At 43.2% G+C, this 21,045-nt stretch overlaps 1 protein-coding gene across 1 annotated transcript in view; it reads left to right on the top strand.

The window, feature by feature from the left end:
• LOC121284011 (FRAS1-related extracellular matrix protein 2-like) overlaps nucleotides 1–21,045 on the top strand; it is a 277,796-nt gene that overhangs the window by 202,250 nt on the left and 54,501 nt on the right. Inside the window, exons 7-11 of the mRNA XM_041198924.1 lie at nucleotides 5,062–5,211; nucleotides 11,447–11,656; nucleotides 12,371–12,568; nucleotides 17,688–17,852; nucleotides 17,943–18,125. Of these exons, the coding sequence (XP_041054858.1) occupies nucleotides 5,062–5,211; nucleotides 11,447–11,656; nucleotides 12,371–12,568; nucleotides 17,688–17,852; nucleotides 17,943–18,125 (906 nt within the window). The remainder of the gene's footprint in view (nucleotides 1–5,061; nucleotides 5,212–11,446; nucleotides 11,657–12,370; nucleotides 12,569–17,687; nucleotides 17,853–17,942; nucleotides 18,126–21,045) is intronic.

Below are 21,045 nucleotides of genomic sequence, written 5' to 3'. Positions count from 1 at the left end.
AGATGTCATTTTTCTGGCTAGGAGTTGGAAACTTATGTACACCTAACAATGTGCAAACTTCTCAACAAAAAGCAATTAGTCTGTTCAATCTCAGTACCTATTGAATCCGCTTTACCACAGTGAGTACCTGGGCTTTAAAAAGGCATGGGCCTGGTTAAAAGCTATGCTCTGCACGTTTATCTTCGTCTGACACCCCAGCCTCTCTGTGACTGGCTGACCGAGGTGGTTGGTGCCTCATTAACTCCAAGGCGTCCTGCTCAAATCTGGTTAGGATTAGGAGGTTTGGGAGGCCTCCGCCTGTCCTTGACCTCTCTATGTTTTTATGGCTCAACTCCTCCTGAAAGGACAGAGGAGCATGGATTGGTCCACTACCTGCAGCGTCATTGCAGCCTGGCCAACCCCATCTGGGGAACACCTTGCAGGACACATCTGAATCGTGGCCCTTGAGCCAAAAGGCACTCAGTTTCAGATGGTGCAAACATTCTTGACTTTCTAAATGTCCTGCTACTACTTCCTTAATAATGAATTCCAACATTTTCCCAATGACAGATGTCAGACTAACTGACCTATAGCTTCCTGCTTTCTGTCTCGTACCCCTTCTTGAATTGAGGTGTTTGTGGTTTTCCAATCTGTTGGGACCTTTCCAGAATCTAGGAAATTGTAGAAGATTACAACCAATGCACCCACTATCTCTGCAGCCACTTCATTTAAAGCCCTAGAAGGAACGACTTCAGGTCCAGGGGATTCTCAGCCATTAGTCCCATTAGTTCATTATTTTTTCTAGTGTTTTTTTTCTCTAGTGATTGTGATTGTTTTAATTTCCTTCTTCCCCTTTTACCCTCGATTTTCTACTATTCTTTGGATGCTTTTTGTGTCTTCTACCATGAAGACTGATACATAATACTTGTTCAAAGTCTGTGCCATTTCTAAGTTTTCCATCATTAACTCCCCAGTCCCATCCTCAAAGGGACCAACGTTTACTTTAGCTACTCTCTTCATTTTCTATATACTTGTAACAGCTCCTGCTGTCAATGTCGGAATCAAATGGGGAACCCGAGTCCACACTTGGCAGGAGTCAGACCTGCGGAAATGGTTCCCCAGAAGTGGCCTCCTAATTGGCCACCTCCGTGCTCACTGTTCTATTAAGGATGGTGGGCAGGCTCCCAATGCTGTCGGCCCAGTCATAGGGCTGGTAGCGCCAGAGCCTCAGCAGTCCCACTGGGAGAGGTGAGCGCTGCTGAGGCAGGTGGAGAGCCTGAGGGTGCCTCAAAATGGAGGTGCCCATTCTAATGGAGGAAGCATAAATTTAAGACATAAATTAAAAGGCATCAAGCAGGGGAAGCCGCTCCGCCGGCAGCATTTGGGCTGTGGGTGCAATGTTGCTGCTGGCAGGACCCTTTTTAGGGATTGGAGCCCACAGCTCTGATGGGACCCCCGGCCTACTGCAGGAAGGCAGCCTCCATTGAGCTGGCAACCTTCCCATGCAGTGGGGGACTGCTCAATCACTGGAAAAATGCCTGTGAGCCCAGAAAATTGCCCCTAATCAGGGCCTTAACTTACCTGGCTGCAGGAATACGTCAGGGTGTCATCCTTGCATGCTGCCCACTACTTTCCCGGTTCCCCTGCCTCCATGTCCACTATCCTGGGACAGGGAAAATTCAGCCTGTGGTCCCAAGTTCCATTCCAACACTTGATCACATAATCTAGGTTGTCAATTCAGAGCAGTACTGAAGGATTACTGAACAGCCTGTGATATCATTTTCTGGATGAGATCCAAATCCGTGCCCATCTTTCCTGGAATTCCATGTATGAATCCCTCCAATCAGGCATCCATCCTGCCAAGTACCAAAATGGCATTTATTCAAAGTCACAAGTGGCATCCTATGTGACTATGACAAAGATAAACTATCTCCCCTCATCCTTCTCAACCTTTCTACAACCTTTGATATGGTTGACCACACCATCCTTCTCCAATGCTTCTCCACTGTCGTTCACTTGCATGAGATTGCTCTCACCTAATTCCATTCTTATATTTCTGATCATAGTCAGAGTATTACTTGCCGTGGCTTCTCTTCCTATTCTGGCACCGTTACCTCTGGTGTCCCCTAGCAATCTATCCTTCGCCTCCTCCTATTTCTCTTCTACATGCTGCCCCTCATTGACACCATCTGAAAGCAGTGTTACTTTCCCCATATACGCTGATAACATGCAGCTCTACGTCACCACCACCTTTCTAGACTACTGCACTGGTGCAGATTATCAGGCTGCTTGTCTGACATCCAATGAACAGGAATTTCCTTCATTAAATATTGGGAAGACTGGAGCTATTGTCTTCAGTCCCCTCTCCAAACCCTAGTTCCCGACTCCATCCCTCTCCCTGGCAATTAAGACTAAACCAGATTGTTCTTATCCTTGGTATTATATTTGACCTCAAGATGAGATTCGGACGAAATATCCTCGTGATCACTAAGAACGCCTGTTTCCACCTCTGCAACAATGGTTGACTTTGTTTCTACCTCAGCTCATCTGTTGCTGAAACCCACATTCATACCTTTGTTACCTCTAGACTTGACTATTCCAATGCACTCTTGACCGGTTTCCCATTCTAAACTCCATAAACTTGAGGTCATCCAAATCTCAGCTTCCCATGTCCTTACTCAGACCAAATCCTATTCACCGATCACTCCTATCCTCACTGACCTGCGTTGGCTTAATGTCAAGCAACACTTTGATTTAAAAATTGTCATCCTTGTTTTTAAATCCCTCCTTGGCCTCACCCCTCCCTATCTCAGTAATCTCCTCCAAACTGACAACCCTCCAATATCTCTGCTCTCATCTAATTCTGGCCTCTTGAGCGTCCCTGATTTTAATTGCTCCACCATTTGTGGCTGTGCCTTATGTTGCCTAGGCCCCAAGCCCTGGAATTCCCTCCCGAAACCTTTCTGGCTCTCTGCCTTTCTTCCTTCCTTTAAGATACTCCTTAAAAGATCAAACTTTGGCTGTCTGCCCTCGCTTGCCTTATGTGGTGCGGTGTCTAATTTTGGTTTATAACATTCCTGTGAAGCACCTTGACATGTTTTGCTGCACTAAGAACACTATATTCATCTAAGTTGTTGTTGAGTGTAAAAGGACAAGCGATTTAAGGTGAAGAAATCTCAGTTTCAGTTTCTTGATGTGAAATGTCAGACTCATAGCAACCTGTGTTTAGTTCTTTCTTTGGTCTGAATATCCAGCCTTTGTGGTGGGTTTTGTGGAGAAGTGAAAAATGCATGGAATTTTTTGGCAGGTGATTAAAGCACTGTTTGCCCAAGGTTACTCTGATAACATGTTGGTGCCACACCACACAACAGCTCTGGTCCAAGCTGCTGAATAAGACATCAATAAAATCCTGTAAAACAAAGAAATAAAAGGGGTTTGTCAGCAATTATTCTGAAAAATATATTATTAACAAAAATTCAAAATCTCCTGCCATACCACACACAGGACTAAAAATAACTACAGAGAACTTAATCTGAGTGAATTAAAACACAAATTAATAGATAATGGGGCAGAATATTACAGGGAGTGGAGGGGCACACAGCCAGCTGCATACATCCCCCCCCTCCCCCCAATAACCAGAAGCAAAGGAGGCCAAGCCACTCCAGCCTAGCCCGCCCCACAGCCATAACACGCTGCGGGTGGGCTAAATAGGGGCAGTGTGGAACTTCTGCCCCTCACTAGGGTGGAAGTTCCACCTTTGTGAGCAGCCAATCCATCAGAACCAGCAGTGCCAAGAGCACCTTAGTGGGCACTGCCGTCACTGTAACCAGGCAGAAGGAGAAAGCCCAATTGATCCAGGAGCCAGGTAAGTCTGGGGTCTTGAGCTGCAAGGGTTTGGACAGGTTAGGGAGGGAAGCAGGGCTGGTATGTTTAATGGAGCAGGCGAGTAGGAAGAAAAGGAGCATTCTATCTTAGGGGTGCCCACCGCCACCTCCCCCACCCCCCCCCCAACCAACCCACAAAGGGCAACCCCTGAAGATAATACCCCAACTTGCTTCCTGCCCTTTGAAAAGTATTTTTTAAAAAGCAACCTGCCCATCCCAGCCCAACTACCCATGGCAACTATTTTATGACGTGGGTAGTGTGTTATTGATTATTTATTTAAATATGGCATGCAGGCTGCCGATTTTGGCATCCATGAACTCGGATGGGCGGGAATCTGTTGGGGTTGGCATCAGCCCTGTTTTAAGTGCCCCTTACCTGCCAGAACCCACCCAGCATGGGCATGTAAAATGCAGCCCCATAAATTTGAAAGCCTGCTTTATTAGACATCATCTCCAACTGAATTTTGTTTGACATCCTTTTTTGCCAAAGTCAAATAAAAGGAACAGCATTTTTGACTTTGCATTTTGGTCATGCAGGTCACATTTGTTTTCTATTCGTAGTTTTATCCCCAATTTTGTGATATTTGGGGCATAATTCCATTGACAATAAGTGCCTTTCAAGTGCTCCCTGAGTAAGATTAGGCAGTGACTGTTGACAGGGGTATCTGGACCCTGGTTCATTAGAACCAAGCCTGACTTTATCCTTGTCTAATGCCTGCCCAGTTGCAGCAGCTGTCAATAATTAGCTATCAATAACAGGATTTGCAACCACCCTGGATGAATCTCTTTCTAATTTGACTCCTGGTATGGAAGTGCATGTTGTGCACTAATTGTGTACGCTTGAGACTGGACAATCACAGGCCTTTGTTTGAGTTATTGTACTGCACAACCATGGCAACCTACTAAATATCAATCTGCTCTTGTCAGTTCTACACATTAATAAATCTAAGTTAATTATTGCCTTAAGTTTGATATGATAACTTATATTTAAATCTATTGCTTTGATATTTTTATCAATTAATTTGCCTCTGAAATTGTTCATGTCCCAGCATTAGAGGAAGAGTTTCCCCTTATTACTGAGGATGTGATGATATGTATGAAATGGCTAAAGACCTATCTGGCTGGGTATTTTTGCCTTTTATCTTTTATATAAAGAGTTGTACACATATTCATGGTGCTGGTACTATCCCTATTCCAGAACCAGTTTTTTACTTTGGAGACACTGAGTACCAGGTGGATGAAAGTGAAGGCTACGTGGAAGTCCAGGTCTGGCGAACTGGAACAGACTTGTCCAAGACTGCAACTGTGACAGTTCGTTCTCGCAAAACAGAACCAGCATCAGCTGAAGGTGAGAGCATTATATTTTGTTGGCGTTTTAGAATACAGGCCCAAATTTTGCAGTCAGTGAAGAAGAAACAGTCTAGCTATTCAGTACGCTTGCACTTGTCCTCAAACATTCTGTGGGTTTTTGCATTATGAGTTGCAGTTACTGGAGAGTCAAAATAGTGCATTACCCTCTCGAGGCGATCTGGAACTATCACTAAAAGGCTAATCAAAGGTGCCAATCAATAAGATTGAAGAACCCTTACGAGATATACAGTATAATTTGGAATATTTAGTTCAATGAAAAAACATGTACAGAAAATGTAATGAAGAGAGGGAAAGAGAGATGGGATTGGGAGAGAGAGAGAGTCAAGGAAAAGGTAACTAAAAAAGTATTCATTTACAAATCTCCAACAAACCCAAAATCTGAAGGAATGAGATGTCACACTTTTAAAAAGTAAATTTTCGATGCCAAAGAGGTTGTTTTGCAGACTTAACGCAACATTAAAAATTCACTTACACTTGAATTGACAATGCTAACTTTTTCTGTTTTGTTTATTGGGAAACTATTGGAGCACAGCTTGTGCAGGCATAAAGAAACCTAATCAGCAATTTCCTCATTTCCATGTTTTACTTTTTGTTTATTCTTTAACAAGACATGGGTGTCGCTGGCTAGGCCAGCATTTTTATTGCCCATCCCTAATTGCCCTTGAGAAGGTGGTGGTGAGCTGCCTTCTTGAACTGCTAGGTATTTGTGAATGCTGAATTTCTATTCAATTGCTCCTTAATAACAGTGAACACTGATAGCCTCCCATTATTTTTATCACAACATCCAGGCTATTGTTTGTAAACGTACAGACTATTGAACTTGAAACTTTAAGAAAATTAGGGATTCCTGACGTCATTGAATTCTCATATTGAATCTTCAACAGTTTTAGCTTCAGACATTTATCAGAGTTCACCTTTGTAAAACTATTTAGGAGTAGCTTAGAAGGATTAATTTGTTTCTGTCTAACAACATCTGTCATTTTCCCTGTAGAGTGCTGAAAATCAAAATGCCTCATTAAACAATGTGTCCAGAGGCACCTTTCCCAAATGAAGTATTGTAAATCAATACAATTGTACCAAGAAATGGCTCATCCTATTCCATTTTTGCAGCTAACCCCATTGTGTTGCATTCAAATCAGTAGGTCATTGCTGAAAAATGTGTTAGCACAGGAATGTAAACATACCCATTCCAGTGCCCTGCATATAGGAAGGTAGTTGAAGCACACCTTCACCATATGTATGTCTGACCTTTGAGAGTAAAATTCTAGCCTGGAGCCTGTTGCACAAGAAGGAACCAGAAGGGAAAAGGTTCATTTCTTTTAACGTCTACTTGACAATTTTCCCTTGATTAAATTCATCTTAATTAAAATCTTTCCACTAACATAGGAAACAAGAAGAACTACAAAAGCCTATTCCACTCTTTCTAACAGTCCTATTGTTGATAATCTAACTTATCCTGTATTTTCATGGAAAAGCGTTAATCTTTATGTTACAACCAGGTGAGAAGGAGCAAGCTGGCTCCCCTTTTATTCAACATCCTCGGTGGCAACAAAGGTTTATTTCTTAAATTTTCTTTCCTCCATAGATGCCTTTACCAATTCACATGTATTTAGTTCATAAGGAGCCAATCAAACCAGGTTTTCTTGAGTCAAAGAAAGAGTAAGTTTATAAATTACTAAAACCTGAGAAAAAAAAATAAAAGATGCAACCCCACACACACACACACACACACACACATCTTAGAAATAAGAAGCTTCTAGTCCAAATAAAAGTTAAAAGAATATACGAGTAAGTCTTTTGCTTGTCCGTGAGGCGTAGATTGTGGAACATTGCACTCATTGAAATTAGGTGTTTTCTGGTAGAATTCTATAGTTGACTTTGTTAAGGTGTGTACTTTGTTGAAGACACTTTTATTGGCTTCCGGAGAAATGGGGAGAGAGAGAGATCCTTCCTGCTCTTTTTTAGCAGAGTTTTTAGACGTCTGTCATGTTTCTTCCTGCTTGTCCCTCTCTCTGCTTTTGGCAGAACCAGTTTTTAAACACTTTTCTATATATTCCCAGGAGGGAATCCAGTTAGTATGTCTTGCATCCATTGTTGCTGTAATCCCAGTTTTTTCTCCTTCATCTCAGAAACTTTTTGACACATTTTGAGATATAAATCAACAGGAGATGAGGTTATTTCGTCCTCCACAGAGAGTTTTGAGTATCTGGTGGGGTGTATCTTGGCTGGGTAACAAGTCCCATTGTCTTCACAGAATTTAATGGATTAAAAGTCCAGCACAGAATTTTTAATGCCTCCTTTTCAAGAATCCCTGTTTGAACTGGACCTTGACAAACTCCCCACACTCTGCCATCTCGGGGCATGAAATTCCGTACAACATCTGAGAGCAGCTCAGCAGTGCAATCCATATAGGAACTTTCCAGAAAAGTGGTCACTTACAATACCAGATATCAGGTGACTGCTGGTATCCATCTTTGGTCAATATCTTTACTTGTATTTTTAAAAAATACAGGTCTTCATTAAACAGTTCAGTATGTCTGTGGTTAGCTGGTGAAGTTGTAGGTAGGTCTCAATCAGTCATCATGTCCATCATCGTGACATTTAACTGAAATTCTGGCACTTAACTAATAAGTTGTGCCTGTCATTGAACCAAATCCTGAAATAAAAGTGGTCAAGCCCAGGATTTTCAATTCTGGGTCGGGAACCTAGCAGTTGGTTCAATTCATGGTCCTGACCCCACACAGCTTGCTCCAAAATGCACACCTAGATTTTTAAAGGCCAATTAATGGCAGGGAGCAGGATTGCCATTTAATTAAGGACAGTGGGTGGATTCCCAATGCTGTAGGGCTAATGGGAGGCTCTCCAGCACTGACACATCGGCCGGAATTTTCCAGCCCCATTGGTGGTGGCGGGTGGGGTGCGTAAAATATGGTGAGACAGCCAAAAGTTGTGTTCACACCATCATGAAACCAGTTTGCGATTATCTGCTCCACCCATCAATGGCGGGCCATGTTTCCCACTGCTGCACATCAGGAACCTAATTTCAATACTATAGCATTTCAATATAAGCCCAGCTTGCCAGAATCACCCCCACCCCCCCTCCGCCCTGCCCCCACGCTGGGTCATCATGGCACTCGCCAATGTGTTTCATGACTGTACATAAACGACGTGCACTTCGCTTGGGACTTTGAGGTTTCTTTGCCTCCCTTACTTCGGGCAGCACTCACGGTCATCAGCGCCAGGCACCACAGGCAGCACCACATCACTTTTAAGGGGGCCCACGGGCAGGTCTCCACCTACCAGAACAGCCATAAGGTGGGGCTGGATTTTCAATGGCTCTAGGGCTAGGGCTTGCTTGGGGAAGGGGGTGAAGTGGCTTCAGGCAAAGGAAAAGGCTGCAGGGCAGGGCTGTACTGGGGAAATGGGAGGGTATCACAGAGTGCGTGTGAGGGCACATGTTGATCTGTGTAAGTGGCCTCAAGATAATGAGGACTGAGGAGGAAGTCTCCAGAGGAGATGAGGCCAGATGGAGAGGTGAAGATGTGTGTGAGAGAGTGAGTGATAATGTCCCTTGAACTGGCAGTGAGTGAGATGTCAGTGAATGTGTGATGACCTTGTGAGTGTGAGAGTTCAGAGTGATGAGTTGGTTGCCTTACCCTGGTGGCATGGATGAGTTCATTCATCCTCTTTCTGCACTGGGTGACCAACCTCTTCTGTGCAGCATTGGCACTGACCACCATTGCCACCGCCTCCCAAGCTGGAGTGGTGAGACTGAGACAGGGTTTCCTGCGGCCAGAGCATGGGGTAAAGGACACTGCGGCGGGCCTTCACCGCGTCCAGAAGGCGTCACTGAATCGGGGACTGCAGTGTTCTTGGCTTTTGGGGCCATGTTTTCACCGGAGCAGTCCTGGGCTGCAAGCACTGAGAAGCGTGCGTGCGACTGCAGTTTAAATATGGCGCCCTCCATGAGGAAGTGGCGAAGTAACGGTGTGGCGGGCAAATCGGAGGCCGCCCGCCAACGAGGCAGCAAGTTTCCTGTGGCTACTTAATTAATGAGGTGGGAATGGAATGATACGGTGCGAAAACCCACCATTGTGGCTGACGGGTAAAACCACTTTTTTCCCGCCCGCTTCTGCACTTTATGCAAATCTGGGACGATTCAGCCCTTTGGCTGCTTCACTTGCTGAGGTGGGAGCTGCTGATCTGAGCATGGGGAGAGAGTTTATTTTTATCTTTAAAAAGGCCACAGCTCCGTGGCCATGACCCTGAAGGGACAACCCATCCAGAGTATGACCAACAGCTGCAGCTGTGGCCCAGCAGCCATAATGGGTTCCCACCACCACCACCACCACCACCAACCGCCCCCCCACCCCCACCAGATTGATAGGCCATCAGCATTGCCGACTAAAAATCCAGTCAGTATGGGAACGGAACCCGTCAGTAATTACCAATAATTATCCTTAATTGGCTGATAGCCACTTTCTGGCAGGCACCTCATCCAACCAGAGCTCCATTCATTGAAAACAGCTTGGGGCGAGGATTGTGGTGGGTAATTGGCATGGAGGTCAGCAGAGCGAAATTGCACGTCCACCCTTTCCTGACCTCGGCCTCAGTGCGTTTAAAACCTTCGGCCCAAACTTGGGCCACTTTGTGTCAGTTACCCCTTTTGAACATTGTGGAATTGGATTTACATTCGGGGATCAAGATTACTGGCAGCGAATCCCCAGAAACTCAAAATGCAAATATTTGCTGTGTCTACAGTGTCCTTACGGATTTTCCACTGAAGGTGCAGACAGTTGATTCAGAGAAGGCCGTGAAACCTCAAACCCTTTGAGTTTGGGTGAGCCTGCCATTTGATTTGTTTTTTAAAAAAAACCAGATAACTCATCTACTCATTGGAACCAAATATCCATTTTTGTTTAACCATTACCATTTTACATATTCGAGCATCAGTTATTTTAAATGGGCTAACTCCTGCATTTAAATAATGTAGTGAGAAGTTTTGCTATGTTTTGCGATATTTAATGTAGACGACAGGCATCTCGTTCACTGGCTGGAGAGCCGGCGAGAGCCATGTTGCCTCTTTTCAGGAAGGCCAGACACATTAAATGCCAATGAGGCATTTAACTGAGTAACAGCGGGCCTTCCCCCGGATCAAGGACCCCAGCGGCAGAAGTCATGCCCACTGGGAGTGGGTGGCCAATCACAGGCCAGTAGATTTTCATTGCTCAGCAGCATCACTGCGGAGGTGGTAGCTGCTGTCATTAATACACCCACCCAAGGCCCAGGATCTCCAAGTGACCCCCAAGGCACAGGCAAATGATGGTGGGCAGGGTGTTGCGGGAGGAAGTTGGTCAGCAGCTGAGGTAAGTGTATGGCTCTCAGTGGGCCTCTCCGCTTCCCGATGCCTGGTCCCTCGATCAGGCAGAGTGCCTTTCAACAAGGGACTCCACAGAAGCCCTCAAGCAACCCTGAGAGGGTTTGCTTTTTGGGCTTCCCGCATGGCAAGTCCCCCGCCCGCCGCTGGCTGAATACCAGTGGATGTGGGATGAGGTCCTTATTTGGACATTAATTGCCTACTTAAGGGCCTCAATTAGCTGTCCATGAGTCTTCCAGTACTGGACGTAACCAGGGCACAGGCAAGAAGGGTGGCGGGATCCTCATCCGCCACCCATCTGTCGAATTAAATGAACCCACTGCTACCAAACATGCCTCGGGGGGAGGACATTAAATTCCACCCAATGAGTGAATTAAGTGCTCATCCAAGAACAGCTCCTATTTTAATCTTTATCTTTTGATATCTGTGACTGGAACCACAAAAGAGCAAGAGTATGTTGGTAGTAAAATTAAAATTCCCTGTGGTTGAACTTCTGGGGAACACCCGAGTCTTGCTAAAAAGTACGAAAAGCTGGTGAGTATTGTGAATGTGCTTTTCTTTTTTATTTAAGAGCGTTGAAAATTAGTGAAAGTGCACCTTGCAAATTCTGCATAACTTAAGGATTTTTCTATTACTGAAAATGTGCTCATACAACAGTTCAGAATCAATTTTGGTATTATGATTGTCATAAATGTAGATGTTTTTGAAGGGGTCCTTGTGTTAGAAATGGGTCTTTTAAGAAAGACTTGAGATAATTATTGTAAATGGTTTCCCCAATTTCATGATCATTAAGTTGCAGTCTAAGTATTCCTAATCTTTGGGTGTTCTTTTCCAGCTGGCGTCGATTATGTGGGCATAAGCCGCAATCTGGATTTTGCCCCTGGAGTGAACATGCAGACTTTCCGTGTTACTATCCTTGACGATTTAGGTCAACCAGTGCTGGAAGGGCCAGAGAGGTTTGAGCTTGTCTTGCGCATGCCAATGAATGCCGTCCTTGGAGAACCAAGCAAAGCCACTGTGCTCATTAACGACTCAGTCTCAGATTGTAAGTGTTCACCTTACATAGTATGCTGCACTAATAACTTCCACAGCTATGCCAAGAAGTTACTAAAGCGGAGACTGAAATGTTTAGTTTGCTAAACAACACTATGATAACTTCCAAACTGTTAGAAATGGGCAAGGATACAATTAAATATTTGTCTTAAATTTCATGTCTGGCAATTTCCTCAAAGAAACCTTCTCCTTATCTTCCAAACCTTATTCTTAAATCAACAGCATTGGTTTGCCTTATATCATGGCTGCATATTTCAGATTCAAATTATGCAAACTTATATTAGCAGCTTTTCCTTATTGAAAACAATTCCCTGTCATAAGTAAACATTATAAAATGCTCCTTTGAGTGCGTTTTTTTTTATCACTGATCATTTGACTGGATTTTACTTTATTTCCAGCATGGCAGTAAATGGTGCTAAATTAGCTCAGAAATATACCTGGAGATTTCACAGTTAATGGATTTGCTTCATTCGTGAAATCAGTGAAATTGGAATCCCCACAAAATAAAAAGTAGCAGAGCATTTTATAGGATTAAATGTGGTTGTGTCTTTTAAGACTGCCAAGGTAACCAAAATCTAGCAGAACAAATGCAGTGGCCAATTCTGTCAGGCACAGGTGCAATTGTGTAACAGAGAATTGTATTGTATTTCACTCAGTAAACGATTATGAGAAAACAACGCTTGATTAACTTTCCTTTTCCTTAAAGTGCCAAAGGTACAGTTCAAAGATGCAACATATATGGGGAAAGAGAACGACGGTCAGGTCACAGCCATTGTTTACCGCAGTGGTGACATCAGCTATAAGTCCACAGTACGGTGCTATACTCGTCAGGCATCTGCTCAGGTCATGATGGATTTTGCTGAACGTCCAAACACAGATGATTCCATCATTACGTTTCTTCCAGGTATTGTACATGATAGAAAGGTAATGTAAATTTCCAGCTCCTTGTCAGTAAGAATAGCATGGCTGTCCTTTTGACCCTGTCATGTGCAGCATCTACAGTGTGTTTTTTGCAAATGCTCTCAAAACCTTTCATATTGCTATATTTGTCTGAAACCGCTTTTAAAACCCTTAAATGCACTGATTTTCATTTAATGTGTCACTTCTTTCCTTAATTAGTTCCATAATATTGTCATGGTTCCTTGTCAAGGGATAGCTATCTCTCAGACTGCTCAGTAGCCATTATCATTGATGGACAGGAACATTGGGAACAGGAGTAACCCATTCAATCCCTCAAACCTGCTCCACCATTCAGTTTGATCATGACCGATCATTCTCATTGCCATTATAGGATTATTTATTGGGAAATACCATTCTAAAAAGCAGTTTTTCCTTTCCTATAATAAAGCTCTGCCGTCAAAAACTCTAGTTGTCCACGTAGTGAGGGTAAGTGAGTTCAAATGTGCATCATGATTAGGATTTGTGCTGCTGAACAGCTGGTTAAAAATCCAAATCTTCATGAGAAATGCAGCACTGTCCCACTTATGCTTAATAGACAAATGAGGCCACTTACAAGCTAACTGTGACACTTGTCTAGATGTGGTCTGCTCGTGGCAGCTGACTGATCCATGTCTTTAGAATTTGCAGAAATTTTAGCTCTGTGAGAAATCCTGCACAAGAAGCTGTAAAAAAGACTGTAATCTGTCATGGAATGTAAATGTGCAGTCATTAAAGTAAGGATATTATAAGAAGCCAGGCTGAAATGTACGATAGAAGGAAGGACTTCAGTTCAGATCTCACAAAACTTTTTAATATCAATCCATTTTATTTTGATATATAAACTCCTTTCAAAACTTTTAAACGTTGGTGTTCTGGGTTTGTAAATGGAGAGCGCTCAGAATAATCTATTCCCAATTGCACTTATGACACCACACACATCAACCTAAAAATTAGGAAGAAATGTAATAGATTATCTAGCCTAGTTTTCAAAAGTAGTTTGTGTCAAAAGGTTAACAATCACTCATGCTAAAACAGATATTTAGCATGTTTAAAAGAATGCTGAATTTAACTCCATTGGTTTTCATTAACTCCATTGGTCACCAGATGGAGCATTTTATAGCTTTTGAGTTTTCCACTTCGGAAGGGTGTTTAAATATGAACCAGCTCCCTAGTGCTGTTGTAAGCACATTTATTCCCCTTTTTATACTTCCCATCATAAACCACTCACTGAAGGACAGTGATGATTTTTTCAGATCCATTGCATAGCTAACTTTAAACATTGCACAACAAAAATGGCCAATCTTCTACATTCTGGGAGATATGGTGATAGTGCTCCTCCTATTGGATTAGAAGGGAAGAGGGAAAACACCTTGTGAACATAGTTTTTGTTGTTGCTAACTTTTGGGGAGTGACACTTGAGTAGGAAATTAAGGGCATTTCAGCAAGGGGAGAGCAAAGACAAGAAGGATTTTTGGAGGATTTAGGAAGATGTAAGTGGCAATGGAGAAAATCAACATATGGAGAGAATTCCACAGGGAAAGAAAATAGCGACTGAAAAATCAAGTATAGGGAACGGGGTACAAGCAGTAATCTGGAGTCAGAGACATGGCAGAACAAGTTTCCTCAAAAAACTTTGGAGCAAGATCATTGTAGGGTTTGCAGATGGGAATAAGAATCTTGGATAAAAGCAAAATACTGCAGATGCTGGAAATCTGAAACAAAAACAAAATTAGCTAGAAAAACTCACCAGGTCTGACAGCATCCGAAGAGGAACACAGTTAACATTTCGAGTTCATATGACTCTTCATCGGAACTAAAGAGAAATAGAAATGAGGTGCAATATAAGCTGTTTAAGGGGGGGTGGGACAGGTGGAGCTGGATAGAGGGCCAGTGATAGGTGGAGACAAAGGAGAGATTGCCAAAGATGTCATGGACAAAAGGACAAAGGAGTGTTGACGGTGGTGATATTAGCTAAAGGATGTGCTAATGGTGACATTAAGGGTAGAAAGCAGGATGAGCAAGTGACAGATGGCCCTAGCAGTGGTGGGGTGGGGGGAAGGGATCAAAATAGGCTAAAAGGTGAACCTTCTGCAGTTGCATGGGAAGGTGCCGTGGGAGGGGGTTGAGGTGTAGGGGGTGATGGAAGAGTGGACCAGGGTGTCCCGGGACTGTTCCCTCCAGGACATCCTCGTCTGCTCCTCTCTATCACCCACTACACCTCAGCCCCCTCCCACGGCACCTTCCCATGCAACCGCAGAAGTTGCACTTCCCTCAATTTAGTCTACTGCATTCGCAGCTCCCAATGTGGTCTCCTGTACATTGAAGAGACCAAACACAGACTGGATGATCACTTTGCGGAACACCTTCAGTCTGCCCCCAAGCGTGACCCAGACCTCCCTGTCGCTTGCCATTTCAACACAACACCCTGCTCTCGTGCCCACATGTCCGTCCTTGGCCTGCTGCAATGTTCCAGTGAAGCTCGATGCAAACTGGAGGAACAGCACCTTGTCTTCCAAGTAGGCACTTTACAGCCTGCTGGATTTAATATTGAGCTCAACAACTTCAGATCATGAACTCTCTCCTCCACCCCCGCCGCATTTCCAATCCCCTTTTTTCTAATAATTATATTTTTTCAATATGTTTTTCTTTTCCCACCTATTTATATTATTATTTTTAAATTTATTTCCATCCATTGTTTTATCTCCATCTTTTAGCCTATTTCGATCCCTTCCTCCCACCCCACCCCCACTGGGGCTATCTGCTACTTGCTCATCCTGCTTTCTACCCTTAATGTCACCATTAGCACATCCTTTAGCTAATATTACCACTGTCAACACCCCTTTGTCCTTTTGTCTATGACATCTTTGGCAACCGCTCCTTTGCCTCCACCTATCATTGGCCCTCTATCCAGTTCCACCTGTCCCACCCCTCTTAAACAGGTTGTATTTCACCTCATTGCTATAAGAATCTTGGAAGTTGACTCACTGGGGACAGGAAACAAATTGGAGTTTGGCACAGATGTGGTGAATAAATTGAACGTTGTACAGGAAAAGATATGGGCCACAGAATTGTGTGTGAACTATACATGAAGGATGAAAGCAGCAAGCTGCCTTGGAGAGAGTTGGACGAGCCAATGCTTCAGGTAATGAAGACATTGGGATTTCAGCAGTGATAAGTTAGAGATAGAATCTTAGAAAAAAACTGGATGTGGTGAGAAAGCTGAATTCGGTATCAAGCATGATGTCAAGCAAGGACATCACCAGATTTTTGCCCAAAAGGATAATTAGGGAAATTGCTAAGGGGGTATTTTTTTTAAAGAGCAGATTAGAGATGAAATGTGTGAGCCATACTTTTTGTGACTGATATTCACAAGAGATGCAGCAACTTTTTCATGACGAGCAAACTCGGGAATAAATATTTTGCTAACTTTAGCTTCTGGTGATAAAAAAAAGGAAATTGCATAGAAGGAAGAGAAAATTATCACAGGTTGTAAAAGATATGCCAGAATATCGGGGCAGAACATCAGTTATTTTTTCAATCTATTATTACTTCACTTTAAATGATCCTTACATTCTCAAATTTCTGTGGTAAAAGTTGTCTATTATGGCAGCTAGTTAGACCAAGGGAATAAAATATTTTCCTAAAATTTGTTTGTGGAAATCATTGGCTAGGCCAGCACTTATCACTGATCCCTAATTACATTTGTTCTGAGGGCGTCTTTAAGAGTCTACCACATTACCTGGTCTGGAGTCACATGTAGACCAGACCAGGTAAGGACAATGGCTTTAATTCCAAATATTCATTGAATTCAAATTCCACCATCTGTCATGGCAGGATTTGAACCTGGGTCCCTAGTGCATTATCTTGGGCCTCTAGATTACCAGTCTAGTGACAATGCCACTATGCCACCACCTTCCCGCCACAAAGCAAAGGTTGAAACGGAAAAGCTGAAAGAAAATAATGATTTTTTTTTTTTTTTGCATCTTCACATTGAAGCACTTAGCTTTAACCAAGTGCCTTCTACCTAAGTATAGTTTTTCTCCTGTTCACCAACTCCATGGATTCATTCGGAACCTAAGGTAGAGAATACTGTTAGTGACATTATAACACAAAACGTTTGTCTACTTATAACAAATCCCTGTCCAAATAGAATGGGGATTTTAAATAACAGGAGGTGAAGGTATTTAGTACAAATACATTAAGGGGAGAATTTTCTCCCGGCAGGCTGGTCAGGAGCGGGCTCAGAGTTGATCGCTGCCCACAATCGGCCCACGTCACCATTTTGCGTGGGCGGGCCAATTAAGGTCTGCCCAGCTTGACACACACCCCGGAAGCGCTGAGTGCTACCTGTGTGGGGGGAGTCAGAGTCGAGGCCTGAGCTCTTCTGCGCTTGCGTGTGAAAGAGCGCAGAAATCTCCCTGAGGCACGGAGCTGCCTCAGGGAGATTAGTTTCATTATGAAAAATTGAAAACAAGACTTTTAAAAATTATTCAGACGTGTCCCCTCATGCGACAGTGTCACATGAGCTGGGACATGTTTATGAATTTTGATAAAATCCTGCCCGTGGATGAGGTTTCATGAAAAATGTGAAGGCCGCCGGGGCTCTTCGCCTGCCCACCCAACCTTAAGGTTGGACGGGCAGCCCTGACAATCACTTCAGCTAGTTCACTAATGGCCTTAACAGACCTTTGCAGTTTGGTGGGCGCGCAACCGACTCCAGTCCACACCCACCGAACTGAAGATCCGAATGACGTGCAGTGACGTCGGGACACATGCCCAGCGTTACCATGCGTCATTTTACACGTTGGCATGTGGTGCCCGGCAACCCCCCCCCCCCCCCACCACCCTCCACCACTTCGCTCCGAACAGAAGATTCTGCTCTAAGTATTTGTATAACATCGCTGGCAGACATTTCTACTCCTTTGTTGCTATTTCTATTGAAGACCCTGAATGTTAGAAAATCAAATAATATGTTTTTCAATGTAATACAAGTTTTCTTTAAATAAAAACCACATATTTTGCAAAAATGGAAAGCCAATGAGTAGCACTTTAAGTGTCACATGACATTCTATCATATTTCACAGGTGAAATTGAGAAACCCTGCACTGTGACTTTAAATGACGATACCATACACGAGGAAGACGAAGATCTAAGATTGGTGCTTGGAACTCCAAAGAGCGAGTCCCCATTTGGCGCTTCAATTGGTGAAAAGAATGAAACAGTGATAAAAATCATGGATGGCGCAGACAGTGAGAAGCGTTATTGTGTAGTTTCAAAGTGAATTGGGTTTATTCTGTATATCAAGAGCAGTACTAAAAATCTTTACTCTTTTGCCACAGAGGCTATTATTAAATTTGGGGAGACCAAATTCAGCATCAGTGAACCTAAAGAACCCGGGCAGATTGCAGTTGTAAAAATTCCAGTACTTCGCCTTGGAGACACTTCAAAAGTTTCTATTGTACGAGTCCACACAAAAGATGGTTCGGCAATCTCAGGAGAAGACTACCATCCCTTGTCAGAAGGTACCTGATTGCGCAAAGTGGTTCATAGTTTCCTGAAAGTCTAGTTGCGTCTTATGTTTCAGGTACTTACACTAAATTTAAATCTGAAGTTCCCTGCAGCAAGGAGGCTTGGAGTAGACTGGAACATGATTCAACCTGTTTTGAGCACGGCTTTTGTGCATTTTGACAGTTATTTAGTATGAAGAAAAGGTTTGGGAAGTGGCCAACGAGATTACCCGTGATAAAGAAGTAATAGAATGCCTATTGTTTGCAGTGTGGTTTTAATTATAAGATGTATGTTGTAATTTAGGAAAATGGAGCGGAATCTTGTTTTTAGTATTTTTAGTTAAATTATTGACTGCTTTTGCACTGCCATACAATATCTTCCATCAGTCCTGTATTTATCAGTTAGCTTTACAGGAGGGATTAATTCCAGTTTAAAATAAAAGGAACTAAAAATAGGCAGCCGTCCTGATGGAATACTGCCATAACTTTGGCCACACACTGGAACAGGATATGATGGATCTCTGTGTTCAACTGCAGCTTGCTATTTTCGCTCAGAATTTAGTGTTTTCTTCTGTGGTGCAGAGTTGATAATCCTTGTGCGATTTATGCCACTGTATAGATAACTTTAGTTTGAGTAACCTACCGATGCCTAGATCCAAAAAGGGCCACTGCAATATATTTGGCTACTCCCAACATATGTAAAAATACCATACCATGACCTATCTCTGACAACCATCAATCAATTCCGTAAATAAAAAATTGTCAACTCCCTCCTCAACATTATCTGCCATCATTGTTTAATTGGCAACTTATCCTTGGGTAATTACTTAAGAGAAAACATGTAAAAATGTGAATCTGCCTCATGTGAAATGTGAGATTGACTCACTGATTTAAGAATGTAATGTATTTTGCTGTATGTCCCTCCTAATAATAACACAACCCATTTGCTTAAAGGGACTTGCAACTAGTTCACTCTTTTTGATCATGAATCTCTTTCCTGCAAATTCACCAATGTCACCAAGTCAAGTGAATTGCGGAAAACCAACTCAGTATCAGCAACTTAGTGCCTTTAATATAGTTAAAGTTCCCAAAGTGCTTCACAGGAGCATTACCAAACAAAATCTGACACATAAGGAGATCTTGGAGCACTTGATCAAAGAGGTAGGTTTAAAGCATCATCTTAAAGGAGGAAAGGAAGGTAGAGAGGCTGAGATGTTTAGGGAGGGAATTCCAGTGCATGGGCAACTGAAAGCACGGCCACGCATGGTGGAACTATTTATTTATTAATTTGTTTGTTCATGAGGTGTGGGCCTCGCTGGCTAGGCCAGCATTTTTTACCCATCCCTAATTGCCCTTGTTCAGAGGGCAAGTAGGAATCAAGCACATTGCTGTGGGTTTGGTGTCACATGTGGGACAGACCAAGTAAGGAGGGTAGATGGATTTTTACAACAATGGTTTTGTGGTCAGCATCAGGCTTTTAATTCCAAATTTTTATTGAATTCAAATTTCACTATCTGCCATGGTGGGATTCAAAACTGGGTCCCAAGAGATTACCCTGGATCTCTGGAATTTTAGTCCAGTGACAATGCCGCTATGCCAACACCTCCCCTAGAAGCCAGGAATACAGAAGAGGCCAGAATTGGAAGATTACAGAAATATCAAAAGGCTATAGGACTAGAGGCCTTGGTGGGATTTAACAACAAGAGTGAGAATTTTTGAGAAATGCCATTACTGACTAGAAGCCAATGGAGATCAACAAGTACACGGATGAGGGGTGAATGGGACTTGGTGTGAGCTAGGATACAGGCAGCAGGATACATGGTTTCAGGAGCAAATGACCTGATGCAGTGATGAAGTTAGGTGATGTTACTAAGGCGAAAGTAGACATGCTTGATGCTGGGACAGAAATGGGGCCAGAGCTTAACTCAGGGTCAAATAGGATACCATGGTTACAACCAGTCTGGTTGAACTTCAGAGAGTAGCCAGGGAAAGGGATGGAATCAGTAGCTAGGGAACAGCTTTTTATAGTAACCACTATAAATTTTGCATGTTCACCCTGGCAAGGATTTCATAGTATGAAATCATTAGCTGCCTGAAATGATGGCATCTTTCCATTTGTATTCCGGATAAAATTCTACAGTGCACTTTCCAGTTGAATCTTTGTAACATTGTTAGAAAGTTGGCATATTATTTGGAGTGTTAGCCTAAATATGGAAGTGATTCAGCCCATTATGCTGAACACTTGTGGTTCATTTGCTTGATTGATGTGATTCAAAGACATAGTTCACTTTAATAATTAAGTCTTAACAGGCATCTAGGCTTTCACATAACTATCTCTCTAATCAGAGGGCCCTTTTATGATAACAATACTTCCCTTGTCTGTCCTCCTCGTCCAAAGATAATGGCCTAGAAATTGAGTGGCTCAGTGCCTGATTTTTGGACACTAACCTTCCTATTAGGCTTTCAACATGGTGAGCAGGAAGCACCCACACATTTTCAACCAGAAGCATGCCACCCGCCATATTGGATGTAAATGTACTGGCAGCAGGAGCGCATATTCAGAAAGATTTGAATGTTGAATTAGTTCATTCAAATTAGGGTCCTGCTTGGCCTGTTCTCAAATGCCTCAGTGTTTCGCTCATCCCATGCCAAACTCACCCTGTTCCATGTATCACCAATTGGCAGGAAAGCCCTCATACTCAGGGCCAGGGAGAGAAATCGTGGGCCCTGGTGCTTCTCCTGTTTCCAGGCCCCTTATTCCACTCCCCTCACCACCATCTCCCCCCACCACCCCACCGACCCCCCACCACCCCCACCAGCCCTCTCCCTCAGTCATGCATGATATTTTTTCCCTTTTTCAAGATTCACCAGCCAATTCACCAAACAGTCAAAGAAAGGTCTTAATATAGCGATAACATCCATTGTGGGTTTGTGG

The sequence above is a fragment of the Carcharodon carcharias genome, chromosome 11 (assembly GCF_017639515.1).
Source record: "Carcharodon carcharias isolate sCarCar2 chromosome 11, sCarCar2.pri, whole genome shotgun sequence".
In the NCBI taxonomy this organism is placed as follows: domain Eukaryota; kingdom Metazoa; phylum Chordata; class Chondrichthyes; order Lamniformes; family Lamnidae; genus Carcharodon; species Carcharodon carcharias.
The sequence above is the reverse complement of the archived record's forward strand: the minus strand, read 5'-3'. Positions and strand labels throughout refer to the sequence as shown.